This window comes from Bolinopsis microptera, chromosome 9 (genome assembly GCF_026151205.1).
Source record: "Bolinopsis microptera isolate Bmic1 chromosome 9, MBARI_Bmic_1.0, whole genome shotgun sequence".
NCBI classification, from domain to species: Eukaryota; Metazoa; Ctenophora; class Tentaculata; order Lobata; family Bolinopsidae; genus Bolinopsis; species Bolinopsis microptera.
In genome coordinates, this window is record NC_087080.1 from 5,778,775 (window position 1) to 5,795,164 (window position 16,390).

At 41.2% G+C, this 16,390-nt stretch overlaps 2 protein-coding genes across 5 annotated transcripts in view; both read left to right on the plus strand.

Moving 5' to 3' along the window:
• Positions 1-16,390, plus strand: part of LOC134821272 (coiled-coil domain-containing protein 63-like) — a 108,040-nt gene that overhangs the window by 38,114 nt on the left and 53,536 nt on the right. The gene's annotated exons all lie outside the window — the stretch shown is intronic.
• Positions 1-16,390, plus strand: part of LOC134821307 (uncharacterized) — a 29,333-nt gene that overhangs the window by 11,033 nt on the left and 1,910 nt on the right. For all 4 annotated transcript variants that reach the window (XM_063832031.1, XM_063832032.1, XM_063832033.1 and 1 more), the window contains 7 exons: positions 270-398; positions 14,107-14,220; positions 14,372-14,487; positions 14,682-14,799; positions 15,125-15,233; positions 15,346-15,480; positions 15,633-15,715. In XM_063832031.1, the coding sequence (XP_063688101.1) occupies positions 270-398; positions 14,107-14,220; positions 14,372-14,487; positions 14,682-14,799; positions 15,125-15,233; positions 15,346-15,480; positions 15,633-15,715 (804 nt within the window). The remainder of the gene's footprint in view (positions 1-269; positions 399-14,106; positions 14,221-14,371; positions 14,488-14,681; positions 14,800-15,124; positions 15,234-15,345; positions 15,481-15,632; positions 15,716-16,390) is intronic.

Consider the following 16,390-nt stretch of genomic DNA (forward strand, 5'->3'; position numbering starts at 1 on the left):
TACTGCTGCCACTATGTACATAATGATATAAATGGATTACTCACACTGTAAGGCATTCTCCTCTGTATATAATAAGTCTACACTCTACAATTCATATCACTATATCATCTAGACTCTACATTAGATATAAATGGGTACTAATCCACATCGGCCGTCTTTACCTGTGAAATAGTTATTGATTACTATCATTTGAGTAATAATAACGTTAACTATAAGTTACATTAACTATTTGAGTTATAATAACTATGAGAACTCAACATTTGTTTCAGGAATACAGTTGGGGTATGCAGAGCCAGTACCAGTAACATGTGACCCAAATCACTATAACAACGAAACAAACGTTACGTTGTGTCTCTATGGCGATCAGTACAGTCCACCAGTTCTCCCCCTATGCGCAAGTAAGATATAATTTTCAGAACATACATTACTGAGATCATTCCAGTATCTTGACATCACAAAGTTTGAGAAACGTTGCCTAGACAACGTTTCTGATTTTCTTTCTCAGCGCTTTTTTGGTTGTAGTTTTAGTGCATTTATCCTTGATATGAGAAATAGATAATGTTATAATTAGCTAAACGCTATAAAATTGCTGAACTTTTGGCATTGATAATCACCAGATTGTGATGTTAAATGTGGAATGTTGTGCTGTCCTCCCTATTTCGTGAGACCTAGCAGTGTACGCGTCAAGTCTCACCACTGATCACACACACCGAAACAAACGCAAATATCACTAGAATTTTATATCTAATAGCCATGTCTAACAAAATCTTGGGTAAGTAAAGTGTAAATTAGTTTGGCTGTTTAGTGTACACGTTTAGCCTGAACATTGGCAGAGTAGGTTGTCAGCTAATTAAACCTAAAAGGGCTACCATTACCGAGGGCTGATTTAATTGACTAACTGCCGAAGTTATGAATTTGGAAATCTGGAAATTCTATTGTTATTACCGGAATGTTGAGAATTTGGATTCAGGTTGTGAGGTAGAATTTTTAGTCATCCAATTATAGACCCTGATTAGTTTACAATTTATTAAGATGAAAAGAAATTTTGTAAGTGTGGGTTACGCTTGAATGGCTTGAATATATGTTTTGGGCAACCGGCTATGTTTTATTGTAAACACGTGCGATAAATACTGTCATTTATTTGCTATTTCTGCAACTGATGGAAATCTGGCAGTTTTAGGCTTTGATTTCTCACGTTTCATTTTTAACCAGCACATATTTCGAACTGTAAAATACGCTGTAGTTGTAGTTCATACGTTTTTTAATCTCTTTTGGAACAGCAGAGAGTGGTGGGCGGTGGCTTCCTTAGCATATTGTAATACAAAATGAAATGTCTTTAAGATTTTTTCTAAAAATCAGTGGCAATCTTGACAAAGAATCGGAATTTGTATAATAGCCTGCATATTAATATAACCTACATATTAATGTACAAATTCACCGAAAATCTTTTCTTTCCGTAGTTTTACCAAAAAGCTGAGATATTATGATTCCTCATATTTGGAGACATTTTGGAGACATTGTCTCCATGGGAATTTCATGGGAATTGGAGGGGAATTAGAGGGGAATTACGTATTATTGATATTTAAGCACCTAAATTAGCTGTATATAGCTTAACTGAGTTCTGGTCTGTCCCTCAAACAAACTAAGACCTTTCACATGCGAAAAGAAGACAAAAAAGGGGGGTGGTGAACCATATTTGCCAAAAAAAATGTCAAAATTTTGTTTTCCATATTTCGCCCTAAAACGTTTCCAATGAGTTTGGTTGGCACCCTGGTTGATCTGGAAGTACGTTACCAGTTATTTGGGGCCTTCAGGGGGGAAAATGGGCCGAAAAATGGGCCGAAAAGGGGCATTTTCGGGTGTTTTCAAATTTGAGATTTCAAAGCCAGATTTTCGGCTTTAGTTGGCTGGGACATGCCCAAATTGGTGTGGGTGAGTTGCATAGAGGTAGTACAAGTGTGATCCGTTGCAGAAATCCGGGTTCCCAAGATTCAAAATGACTTGAAAAGATTTTGTAAAAAATTGGAGACATTTTGGAATCCATGGGAATTTTTTGGAGACATCCATATTTCGCCCTAAAACGTCTCCAATGAGTTTGGTTGGCACCCTGGTTGATCTGGAAGTACGTTACCAGTTATTTGGGGCCTTCAGGGGGGAAAATGGGCCGAAAAATGGGCCGAAAAGGGGCATTTTCGGGTGTTTTCAAATTTGAGATTTCAAAGCCAGATTTTCGGCTTTAGTTGGCTGGGACATGCCCAAATTGGTGTGGGTGAGTTGCATAGAGGTAGTACAAGTGTGATCCGTTGCAGAAATCCGGGTTCCCAAGATTCAAAATGACTTGAAAAGATTTTGTAAAAAATTGGAGACATTTTGGATCCATGGGAATTTTTTGGAGACATCCATATTTCGCCCTAAAACGTCTCCAATGAATTTGGTTGGCACCCTGGTTGATCTGGAAGTACGTTACCAGTTATTTGGGGCCTTCAGGGGGGAAAATGGGCCGAAAAATGGGCCGAAAAGGGGCATTTTCGGGTGTTTTCAAATTTGAGATTTCAAAGCCAGATTTTCGGCTTTAGTTGGCTGGGACATGCCCAAATTGGTGTGGGTGAGTTGCATAGAGGTAGTACAAGTGTGATCCGTTGCAGAAATCCGGGTTCCCAAGATTCAAAATGACTTGAAAAGATTTTGTAAAAAATTGGAGACATTTTGGAATCCATGGGAATTTTTTGGAGACATCCATATTTCGCCCTAAAACGTCTCCAATGAGTTTGGTTGGCACCCTGGTTGATCTGGAAGTACGTTACCAGTTATTTGGGGCCTTCAGGGGGGAAAATGGGCCGAAAAATGGGCCGAAAGGGGGCATTTTCGGGTGTTTTCAAATTTGAGATTTCAAAGCCAGATTTTCGGCTTTAGTTGGCTGGGACATACCCAAATTGGTGTGGGTGAGTTGCATAGAGGTAGTACAAGTGTGATCCGTTGCAGAAATCCGGGTTCCCAAGATTCAAAATGACTTGAAAAGATTTTGTAAAAAATTGGAGACATTTTGGAATCCATGGGAATTTTTTGGAGACATCCATATTTCGCCCTAAAACGTCTCCAATGAATTTGGTTGGCACGCTGGTTGATCTGGAAGTACATTACCAGTTATTTGGGGCCTTCAGGGGGGAAAATGGGCCTAAAAATGGGCCGAAAGGGGGCATTTTCGGGTGTTTTCAAATTTGAGATTTCAAAGCCAGATTTTCGGCTTTAGTTGGCTGAGACATGCCCAAATTGGTGTGGGTGAGTTGCATAGAGGTAGTACAAGTGTGATCCGTTGCAGAAATCCGGGTTCCCAAGATTCAAAATGACTTGAAAAGATTTTGTAAAAAATTGGAGACATTTTGGAATCCATGGGAATTTTTTGGAGACATCCATATTTCGCCCTAAAACGTCTCCAATGAGTTTGGTTGGCACCCTGGTTGATCTGGAAGTACGTTACCAGTTATTTGGGGCCTTCAGGGGGGAAAATGGGCCGAAAAATGGGCCGAAAGGGGGCATTTTCGGGTGTTTTCAAATTTGAGATTTCAAAGCCAGATTTTCGGCTTTAGTTGGCTGGGACATGCCCAAATTGGTGTGGGTGAGTTGCATAGAGGTAGTACAAGTGTGATCCGTTGCAGAAATCCGGGTTCCCAAGATTCAAAATGACTTGAAAAGATTTTGTAAAAAATTGGAGACATTTTGGAATCCATGGGAATTTTTTGGAGACATCCATATTTCGCCCTAAAACGTCTCCAATGAATTTGGTTGGCACCCTGGTTGATCTGGAAGTACATTACCAGTTATTTGGGGCCTTCAGGGGGGAAAATGGGCCTAAAAATGGGCCGAAAGGGGGCATTTTCGGGTGTTTTCAAATTTGAGATTTCAAAGCCAGATTTTCGGCTTTAGTTGGCTGGGACATGCCCAAATTGGTGTGGGTGAGTTGCATAGAGGTAGTACAAGTGTGATCCGTTGCAGAATTCCGGGTTCCCATGATTCAAAATGACTTGAAAAGATTTTGTAAAAAATTGGAGACATTTTGGAATCCATGGGAATTTTTTGGAGACATCCATATTTCGCCCTAAAACGTCTCCAATGAGTTTGGTTGGCACCCTGGTTGATCTGGAAGTACTTTACCAGTTATTTGGAGCCTTCAGGGGGGAAAATGGGCCGAAAAATGGGCCGAAAAGGGGCATTTTCGGGAGTTTTCAAATTTGAAATTTCAAAGCCAGATTTTCGGCTTTAGTTGGCTGGGACATGCCCAAATTGGTGTGGGTGAGTTGCATAGAGGTAGTACAAGTGTGATCCGTTGCAGAATTCCGGGTTCCCATGATTCAAAATGACTTGAAAAGATTTTGTAAAAAATTGGAGACATTTTGGAATCCATGGGAATTTTTTGGAGACATCCATATTTCGTCCTAAAACGTCTCCAATGAGTTTGGTTGGCACCCTGGTTGATCTGGAAGTACGTTACTAGTTATTTGGGGCCTTCAGGGGGGAAAATGGGCCGAAAAATGGGACGAAAAGGGGCATTTTCGGGTGTTTTCAAATTTGAGATTTCAAAGCCAGATTTTCGGCTTTAGTTAGTTAGTTGGCTGGGACATGCCCAAATTGGTGTGGGTGAGTTGCATAGAGGTAGTACAAGTGTGATCCGTTGCAGAAATCCGGGTTCCCAAGATTCAAAATGACTTGAAAAGATTTTGTAAAAAATTGGAGACATTTTGGAATCCATGGGAATTTTTTGGAGACATCCATATTTCGTCCTAAAACGTCTCCAATGAGTTTGGTTGGCACCCTGGTTGATCTGGAAGTACGTTACCAGTTATTTGGGGCCTTCAGGGGCGAAAATGGGCCGAAAAATGGGCCGAAAAATGGGCCGAAAAGGGGCATTTTCGGGTGTTTTCAAATTTGAGATTTCAATTTTCAAAGCCAGATTTTCGGCTTTAGTTGGCTGGGACATGCCCAAATTGGTGTGGGTGAGTTGCATAGAGGTAGTACAAGTGTGATCCGTTGCAGAAATCCGGGTTCCCAAGATTCAAAATGACTTGAAAAGATTTTGTAAAAAATTGGAGACATTTTGGAATCCATGGGAATTTTTTGGAGACATCCATATTTCGCCCTAAAACGTCTCCAATGAGTTTGGTTGGCACCCTGGTTGATCTGGAAGTACGTTACCAGTTATTTGGGGCCTTCAGGGGGGAAAATGGGCCGAAAAATGGGCCGAAAAGGGGCATTTTCGGGTGTTTTCAAATTTGAGATTTCAAAGCCAGATTTTCGGCTTTAGTTGGCTGGGACATGCCCAAATTGGTGTGGGTGAGTTGCATAGAGGTAGTACAAGTGTGATCCGTTGCAGAAATCCGGGTTCCCAAGATTCAAAATGACTTGAAAAGATTTTGTAAAAAATTGGAGACATTTTGGAATCCATGGGAATTTTTTGGAGACATCCATATTTCGCCCTAAAACGTCTCCAATGAGTTTAATTGGCACCCTGGTTGATCTGAAAGTACGTTACCAGTTATTTGGGGCCTTCAGGGGGGAAAATGGGCCGTAAAATGGGCCGAAAAATGAGCCGAAAAGGGGCATTTTCGTGTGTTTTCAAATTTGAGATTTCAAAGCCAGTTTTCGGCTTTAGTTGGCTGAGACATGCCCAAATTGGTGTGGGTGAGTTGCATAGAGGTAGTACAAGTGTGATCCGTTGCAGAAATCCGGGTTCCCAAGACTCAAAATGAATTGAAAAGATTTTGTAAAAAATTGGAGACATTTTGGAATCCATGGGAATTTTTTGGAGACATCCATATTTCGCCCTAAAACATCTCCAATGAGTTTGGTTGGCACCCTGGTTGATCTGGAAGAACGTTACCAGTTACTTGTACTACCTCTATGCAACTCACCCACACCAATTTGGGCATGTCTTAGCCAACTAAAGCCGAAAATCTGGCTTTGAAATCTCAAATTTGAAAACACCCGAAAATGCCCCTTTTCGTCCCATTTTTCGGCCCATTTTCCCCCCTGAAGGCCCCAAATAACTAGTAACGTACTTCCAGATCAACCAGGGTGCCAACCAAACTCATTGGAGACGTTTTAGGACGAAATATGGATGTCTCCAAAAAATTCCCATGGATTCCAAAATGTCTCCAATTTTTTACAAAATCTTTTCAATTCATTTTGAGTCTTGGGAACCCGGATTTCTGCAACGGATCACACTTGTACTACCTCTATGCAACTCACCCACACCAATTTGGGCATGTCTCAGCCAACTAAAGCCGAAAACTGGCTTTGAAATCTCAAATTTGAAAACACACGAAAATGCCCCTTTTCGGCTCATTTTTCGGCCCATTTTACGGCCCATTTTCCCCCCTGAAGGCCCCAAATAACTGGTAACGTACTTCCAGATCAACCAGGGTGCCAACCAAACTCATTGGAGACGTTTTAGGGCGAAATATGGATGTCTCCAAAAAATTCCCATGGATTCCAAAATGTCTCCAATTTTTTACAAAATCTTTTCAAGTCATTTTGAATCTTGGGAACCCGGATTTCTGCAACGGATCACACTTGTACTACCTCTATGCAACTCACCCACACCAATTTGGGCATGTCCCAGCCAACTAAAGCCGAAAATCTGGCTTTGAAATCTCAAATTTGAAAACACCCGAAAATGCCCATTTTTCGGCCCATTTTCGCCCCTGAAGGCCCCAAATAACTGATAACGTACTTCCAGATCAACCAGCGTGCCAACCAAACTCATTGGAGACGTTTTAGGGCGAAATATGGATGTCTCCAAAAAATTCCCATGGATTCCAAAATGTCTCCAATTTTTTACAAAATCTTTTCAAGTCATTTTGAATCTTGGGAACCCGGATTTCTGCAACGGATCACACTTGTACTACCTCTATGCAACTCACCCACACCAATTTGGGCATGTCCCAGCCAACTAAAGCCGAAAATCTGGCTTTGAAATCTCAAATTTGAAAACACCCGAAAATGCCCCTTTTCGTCCCATTTTTCGGCCCATTTTCCCCCCTGAAGGCCCCAAATAACTGGTAACGTACTTCCAGATCAACCAGGGTGCCAACCAAACTCATTGGAGACGTTTTAGGGCGAAATATGGATGTCTCCAAAAAATTCCCATGGATTCCAAAATGTCTCCAATTTTTTACAAAATCTTTTCAAGTCATTTTGAATCTTGGGAACCCGGATTTCTGCAACGGATCACACTTGTACTACCTCTATGCAACTCACCCACACCAATTTGGGCATGTCCCAGCCAACTAAAGCCGAAAATCTGGCTTTGAAATCTCAAATTTGAAAACACCCGAAAATGCCCCTTTTCGGCCCATTTTTCGGCCCATTTTCCCCCCTGAAGGCCCCAAATAACTGGTAACGTACTTCCAGATCAACCAGGGTGCCAACCAAACTCATTGGAGACGTTTTAGGGCGAAATATGGATGTCTCCAAAAAATTCCCATGGATTCCAAAATGTCTCCAATTTTTTACAAAATCTTTTCAAGTCATTTTGAATCTTGGGAACCCGGATTTCTGCAACGGATCACACTTGTACTACCTCTATGCAACTCACCCACACCAATTTGGGCATGTCCCAGCCAACTAAAGCCGAAAATCTGGCTTTGAAATCTCAAATTTGAAAACACCCGAAAATGCCCCTTTTCGGCCCATTTTTCGGCCCATTTTCGCCCCTGAAGGCCCCAAATAACTGATAACGTACTTCCAGATCAACCAGCGTGCCAACCAAACTCGTTGGAGACGTTTTAGGTCGAAATATGGATGTCTCCAAAAAATTCCCATGGATTCCAAAATGTCTCCAATTTTTTACAAAATCTTTTCAAGTCATTTTGAATCTTGGGAACCCGGATTTCTGCAACGGATCACACTTGTACTACCTCTATGCAACTCACCCACACCAATTTGGGCATGTCCCAGCCAACTAAAGCCGAAAATCTGGCTTTGAAATCTCAAATTTGAAAACACCCGAAAATGCCCCTTTTCGTCCCATTTTTCGGCCCATTTTCCCCCCTGAAGGCCCCAAATAACTGGTAACGTACTTCCAGATCAACCAGGGTGCCAACCAAACTCATTGGAGACGTTTTAGGGCGAAATATGGATGTCTCCAAAAAATTCCCATGGATTCCAAAATGTCTCCAATTTTTTACAAAATCTTTTCAAGTCATTTTGAATCTTGGGAACCCGGATTTCTGCAACGGATCACACTTGTACTACCTCTATGCAACTCACCCACACCAATTTGGGCATGTCCCAGCCAACTAAAGCCGAAAATCTGGCTTTGAAATCTCAAATTTGAAAACACCCGAAAATGCCCCTTTTCGGCCCATTTTTCGGCCCATTTTCGCCCCTGAAGGCCCCAAATAACTGATAACGTACTTCCAGATCAACCAGCGTGCCAACCAAACTCGTTGGAGACGTTTTAGGTCGAAATATGGATGTCTCCAAAAAATTCCCATGGATTCCAAAATGTCTCCAATTTTTTACAAAATCTTTTCAAGTCATTTTGAATCTTGGGAACCCGGATTTCTGCAACGGATCACACTTGTACTACCTCTATGCAACTCACCCACACCAATTTGGGCATGTCCCAGCCAACTAAAGCCGAAAATCTGGCTTTGAAATCTCAAATTTGAAAACACCCGAAAATGCCCCTTTTCGTCCCATTTTTCGGCCCATTTTCCCCCCTGAAGGCCCCAAATAACTGGTAACGTACTTCCAGATCAACCAGGGTGCCAACCAAACTCATTGGAGACGTTTTAGGGCGAAATATGGATGTCTCCAAAAAATTCCCATGGATTCCAAAATGTCTCCAATTTTTTACAAAATCTTTTCAAGTCATTTTGAATCTTGGGAACCCGGATTTCTGCAACGGATCACACTTGTACTACCTCTATGCAACTCACCCACACCAATTTGGGCATGTCCCAGCCAACTAAAGCCGAAAATCTGGCTTTGAAATCTCAAATTTGAAAACACCCGAAAATGCCCCTTTTCGGCCCATTTTTCGGCCCATTTTCCCCCCTGAAGGCCCCAAATAACTGGTAACGTACTTCCAGATCAACCAGGGTGCCAACCAAACTCATTGGAGACGTTTTAGGGCGAAATATGGATGTCTCCAAAAAATTCCCATGGATTCCAAAATGTCTCCAATTTTTTACAAAATCTTTTCAAGTCATTTTGAATCTTGGGAACCCGGATTTCTGCAACGGATCACACTTGTACTACCTCTATGCAACTCACCCACACCAATTTGGGCATGTCCCAGCCAACTAAAGCCGAAAATCTGGCTTTGAAATCTCAAATTTGAAAACACCCGAAAATGCCCCTTTTCGGCCCATTTTTCGGCCCATTTTCGCCCCTGAAGGCCCCAAATAACTGGTAACGTACTTCCAGATCAACCAGGGTGCCAACCAAACTCGTTGGAGACGTTTTAGGGCGAAATATGGATGTCTCCAAAAAATTCCCATGGATTCCAAAATGTCTCCAATTTTTTACAAAATCTTTTCAAGTCATTTTGAATCTTGGGAACCCGGATTTCTGCAACGGATCACACTTGTACTACCTCTATGCAACTCACCCACACCAATTTGGGCATGTCCCAGCCAACTAAAGCCGAAAATCTGGCTTTGAAATCTCAAATTTGAAAACACCCGAAAATGCCCCTTTTCGGCCCATTTTTCGGCCCATTTTCCCCCCTGAAGGCCCCAAATAACTGGTAACGTACTTCCAGATCAACCAGGGTGCCAACCAAACTCATTGGAGACGTTTTAGGGCGAAATATGGATGTCTCCAAAAAATTCCCATGGATTCCAAAATGTCTCCAATTTTTTACAAAATCTTTTCAAGTCATTTTGAATCTTGGGAACCCGGATTTCTGCAACGGATCACACTTGTACTACCTCTATGCAACTCACCCACACCAATTTGGGCATGTCCCAGCCAACTAAAGCCGAAAATCTGGCTTTGAAATCTCAAATTTGAAAACACCCGAAAATGCCCCTTTTCGGCCCATTTTTCGGCCCATTTTCGCCCCTGAAGGCCCCAAATAACTGATAACGTACTTCCAGATCAACCAGCGTGCCAACCAAACTCGTTGGAGACGTTTTAGGTCGAAATATGGATGTCTCCAAAAAATTCCCATGGATTCCAAAATGTCTCCAATTTTTTACAAAATCTTTTCAAGTCATTTTGAATCTTGGGAACCCGGATTTCTGCAACGGATCACACTTGTACTACCTCTATGCAACTCACCCACACCAATTTGGGCATGTCCCAGCCAACTAAAGCCGAAAATCTGGCTTTGAAATCTCAAATTTGAAAACACCCGAAAATGCCCCTTTTCGGCCCATTTTTCGGCCCATTTTCGCCCCTGAAGGCCCCAAATAACTGGTAACGTACTTCCAGATCAACCAGGGTGCCAACCAAACTCATTGGAGACGTTTTAGGGCGAAATATGGATGTCTCCAAAAAATTCCCATGGATTCCAAAATGTCTCCAATTTTTTACAAAATCTTTTCAAGTCATTTTGAATCTTGGGAACCCGGATTTCTGCAACGGATCACACTTGTACTACCTCTATGCAACTCACCCACACCAATTTGGGCATGTCCCAGCCAACTAAAGCCGAAAATCTGGCTTTGAAATCTCAAATTTGAAAACACCCGAAAATGCCCCTTTTCGGCCCATTTTTCGGCCCATTTTCCCCCCTGAAGGCCCCAAATAACTGGTAACGTACTTCCAGATCAACCAGGGTGCCAACCAAACTCATTGGAGACGTTTTAGGGCGAAATATGGATGTCTCCAAAAAATTCCCATGGATTCCAAAATGTCTCCAATTTTTTACAAAATCTTTTCAAGTCATTTTGAATCTTGGGAACCCGGATTTCTGCAACGGATCACACTTGTACTACCTCTATGCAACTCACCCACACCAATTTGGGCATGTCCCAGCCAACTAAAGCCGAAAATCTGGCTTTGAAATCTCAAATTTGAAAACACCCGAAAATGCCCCTTTTCGTCCCATTTTTCGGCCCATTTTCCCCCCTGAAGGCCCCAAATAACTGGTAACGTACTTCCAGATCAACCAGGGTGCCAACCAAACTCATTGGAGACGTTTTAGGGCGAAATATGGATGTCTCCAAAAAATTCCCATGGATTCCAAAATGTCTCCAATTTTTTACAAAATCTTTTCAAGTCATTTTGAATCTTGGGAACCCGGATTTCTGCAACGGATCACACTTGTACTACCTCTATGCAACTCACCCACACCAATTTGGGCATGTCCCAGCCAACTAAAGCCGAAAATCTGGCTTTGAAATCTCAAATTTGAAAACACCCGAAAATGCCCCTTTTCGGCCCATTTTCGGCCCATTTTCCCCCTGAAGGCCCCAAATAACTGGTAACGTACTTCCAGATCAACCAGGGTGCCAACCAAACTCATTGGAGACGTTTTAGGGCGAAATATGGATGTCTCCAAAAAATTCCCATGGATTCCAAAATGTCTCCAATTTTTTACAAAATCTTTTCAAGTCATTTTGAATCTTGGGAACCCGGATTTCTGCAACGGATCACACTTGTACTACCTCTATGCAACTCACCCACACCAATTTGGGCATGTCCCAGCCAACAAAAGCCGAAAATCTGGCTTTGAAATCTCAAATTTGAAAACACCCGAAAATGCCCCTTTTCGGCCCATTTTCCCCCCTGAAGGCCCCAAATAACTGGTAACGTACTTCCAGATCAACCAGGGTGCCAACCAAACTCATTGGAGACGTTTTAGGGCGAAATATGGATATCTCCAAAAATTTCTCATGGATTCCAAAATGTCTCCAATTTTTTACAAAATCTTTTCAAGTCATTTTGAATCTTGGGAACCCGGATTTCTGCAACGGATCACACTTGTACTACCTCTATGCAACTCACCCACACCAATTTGGGCATGTCCCAGCCAACTAAAGCCGAAAATCTGGCTTTGAAATCTCAAATTTGAAAACACCCGAAAATGCCCCTTTTCGGCCCATTTTCGCCTTCCCCCTGAAGGCCCCAAATAACTGGTAACGTACTTCCAGATCAACCAGGGTGCCAACCAAACTCATTGGAGACGTTTTAGGGCGAAATATGGATGTCTCCAAAAAATTCCCATGGATTCCAAAATGTCTCCAATTTTTTACAAAATCTTTTCAAGTCATTTTGAATCTTGGGAACCCGGATTTCTGCAACGGATCACACTTGTACTACCTCTATGCAACTCACCCACACCAATTTGGGCATGTCCCAGCCAACTAAAGCCGAAAATCTGGCTTTGAAATCTCAAATTTGAAAACACCCGAAAATGCCCCTTTTCGGCCCATTTTCCCCCCTGAAGGCCCCAAATAACTGGTAACGTACTTCCAGATCAACCAGGGTGCCAACCAAACTCATTGGAGACGTTTTAGGGCGAAATATGGATGTCTCCAAAAAATTCCCATGGATTCCAAAATGTCTCCAATTTTTTACAAAATCTTTTCAAGTCATTTTGAATCTTGGGAACCCGGATTTCTGCAACGGATCACACTTGTACTACCTCTATGCAACTCACCCACACCAATTTGGGCATGTCCCAGCCAACTAAAGCCGAAAATCTGGCTTTGAAATCTCAAATTTGAAAACACCCGAAAATGCCCCTTTTCGGCCCATTTTTCGGCCCATTTTCCCCCCTGAAGGCCCCAAATAACTGGTAACGTACTTCCAGATCAACCAGGGTGCCAACCAAACTCATTGGAGACGTTTTAGGGCGAAATATGGATGTCTCCAAAAAATTCCCATGGATTCCAAAATGTCTCCAATTTTTTACAAAATCTTTTCAAGTCATTTTGAATCTTGGGAACCCGGATTTCTGCAACGGATCACACTTGTACTACCTCTATGCAACTCACCCACACCAATTTGGGCATGTCCCAGCCAACTAAAGCCGAAAATCTGGCTTTGAAATCTCAAATTTGAAAACACCCGAAAATGCCCCTTTTCGGCCCATTTTTCGGCCCATTTTCCCCCCTGAAGGCCCCAAATAACTGGTAACGTACTTCCAGATCAACCAGGGTGCCAACCAAACTCATTGGAGACGTTTTAGGGCGAAATATGGATGTCTCCAAAAAATTCCCATGGATTCCAAAATGTCTCCAATTTTTTACAAAATCTTTTCAAGTCATTTTGAATCTTGGGAACCCGGATTTCTGCAACGGATCACACTTGTACTACCTCTATGCAACTCACCCACACCAATTTGGGCATGTCCCAGCCAACAAAAGCCGAAAATCTGGCTTTGAAATCTCAAATTTGAAAACACCCGAAAATGCCCCTTTTCGGCCCCTTTTCGGCCCATTTTTCCCCCTGAAGGCCCCAAATACTTCCAGATCTACCAGGGTGTCAACTGTAAATGCCCTCCCTTGTCTATTAGGACAGTTAAAATTTATTCTTATCTTGGAATTCCGGTTCCCAACGATGTTTTTCGATGAATTTCAGAATTTAAATTTTTGGCATATTTTATCTTCACCATCCTTTTTCACCGGTTCAAAAAACTTTTCTGTCATATTAGAACTGATAACTTGTAAGATAGATCAGTTTTAGGCTGTTTTGGGCGAAATCTGAAATTGAGAAAATGTCTCCATTTTGAGGAATCATTATATGAAAGCTGATTTTGTGTAACGCGCGGCGACATTGTAATATTAAGAACGTTCAAGCGCCAACGTTGTGTGTTTACTCACGCGAGTTCTTTTAGCTATTTTGAAACGATTTTGAACGTTTTGATCAGTTGTAGATTAAGTCATTAACTCTTTCGAATTTCGAACCCAAGCTCAACTTCACGAACAGCTTACAAATGTAATTCAATTTTCTAGTTAAACGTTTTATAATGCATTTCTGATGCAGCTCAAATAGGCTTTATCAAGGGTTGGACTATAGTTGTTATTTGTTTGGGGACCGGTTATTTGCCAGGCCACATGTTGAGTGTTCTTTAAGGGTTTCGTAGAATATGACCGTGTGTCATTCAACCTTTTGATCTGGATTATTGATTATTACGACTTCTAACTTCAGAGTGCGGAGGAAAGATGTTCTCTAATATAATCCATGCTCCATCTCGAGTGAATGGTTTGAATTCTAGGGGTGCCAACTGCATATGGGAGATCAAAACTTCTCAAAACAACACAGGTTTGCAGATTTTTAGTCACTACAATTATGTTTACTCATTGTTAGACCAGAGCAAACGAAAGTATATTGCTAACAGAATTATTATTTAATTTGCACCATCTGTTCTCATTTATGGATGTTAGTTTGTTCCACTCATGTGTCATTGTGTCAGGACAATTTTACCAACAGTCGAAAGGCGACAGTAAAAGTTGTAGAAATCCAGTCAGTTATCTGAAAATTAGAGAGTACGGTTCAGATGGAAATGAGCTAACGGATAAAAGTAACAGGGTACATTTTTAATGGTTTTTGTTTGACAACAAATCTCTCATCTTTCTTCTTTTCTATTTATACACTTTATATTTTAGAATATCTGCATCATTGGAATTGATTATTGAAGTACCACCGTAATAACACGATCTATCACTATTGTTTAGAATCCAATCAACCCCCTTTCCCCGCTTACATACTTAAATTAATTTCAGGACATTTGTCTTGGTGTCCAAATGAAACTGGGTCCACACTTTGAAGTTGAATACAACTCGGACGCTCAAAGTGAGCTGGAAAGAAGTTTTATATTCGAGTTCGAGGCAGATATTCCCCGTGAGTTATATTAGAATCACTTTACTTTTTATTTTAAATTGATTATAATTTTTGATATAATATTGCAATGATCAAAACTTTTCTATAGTACACCCGTTTACAAACTCCAACAAATATAATAACTACCTGTTTTCGCTCTTTTGAGTGGGTCGATCATATAATTGATGTTTTGTCCCAAAACATCAATTAAATGAAATATAACATTATATAACAGGGAGTTGAACAGTAAAATCGTACTAAAAGTGCATCTAAAACTGCATAAACAGCAGAAAATACATTGTCTCAAGTAAAAGCCAAAAGCCATGCTAACAACAACCCTCCACAGTTCAGCCGTGGTATAAGAGGTACATGGCAATACTCATTGCAGCTCCCCTCATCGTTCTCTTCTTCGTGGCTCTCGTCTTTATCGGGGTTTACTGTGATCACAAAAACAGGTACAACTTTTCTTAAGACTTTTGTGATACTTAAATTATTTAAAACCAATTGTGATCGAGTGTTGACCTCCCAAATTGATCAAATGATTCCAAACTTGTTTTCTCCCCACAGGAAGGAACGAGGAACATCTTCTCCGGTAATACAAATGGAGTACGGTGATCAGATCAGTAACGGAACATGGAAAGCGAATGATAGTTTTAAGAAAAATAGTGTCATAGAGGACGAGGCTATTTCACCTCAGCCGAGGTGAGGAAATTTTAATTAAATTGAAATGGTGTTTGACGCTGATTTACATATTTAATGATTTTAATCGATTATTTTAATTGATGAATTAAAGATGAAACTCTTCCAAGTTCATTTAGATAATTCTGTTCAACTCACACATTGCCGTTCTGCAGGATACATAACGCAGTAACCAAACCAGATCCGCAGAGGAGGCGGAAGAAGAAAAGACGAGGCACTCCTAGTAAGACTGATTCAGGTAGTTCAATTTCATAACTAAGAAACTGTTATCATTAACTTCTGTACATAAAGCTCTTATCATGTCTGCCAACATTTTTCTCGTCTGATTTTTAGACAATTTTGAATTTAGAAACTCAACTGCCACTGGTCGAACAGCTGCCGAACAGTCAACTTCCCCTAACATTTCAAGATAATGACGACTCAGACTGCTTCCTTACCAACGCTCCAAACTTAGCAGAAATATTCGCACTTTCCAACAATTGGCAGGTGCTTCAAGATGCTACCGAATTTGAAAACCATTTCCTTGCCTTGCTGGATCTTCCATCAGAGGACAAACCAGATCTTGTCGTATTTAGTAATGAACTGAAGGTCATTGTTCTGATTGGACTAGGACCGAATATTTTGAACAAAGTGAGGTTAAAATGGGTTGGTCTGCAGCTTACCATTGCTGGATGGTCTTGTTACGTCAAAAACCTTCATCAATTAAAATTGTCAAGGTATAAGGGGCATTATTAACGCAGTTCAATTGAACATTGAAAGTATCTGGGAAAACAGTGCAGCAGTGTAGCAGAGTATTCTTGAGTGGACACCAGCACAGAAAAGGGAAAGTTGAAAGTTCAGAACAAAAGTGAAGCCTCGCAATTGAGGGTTATTATTAAGGTCACCCCAAGCACATTTTAACATTTTGAAATAT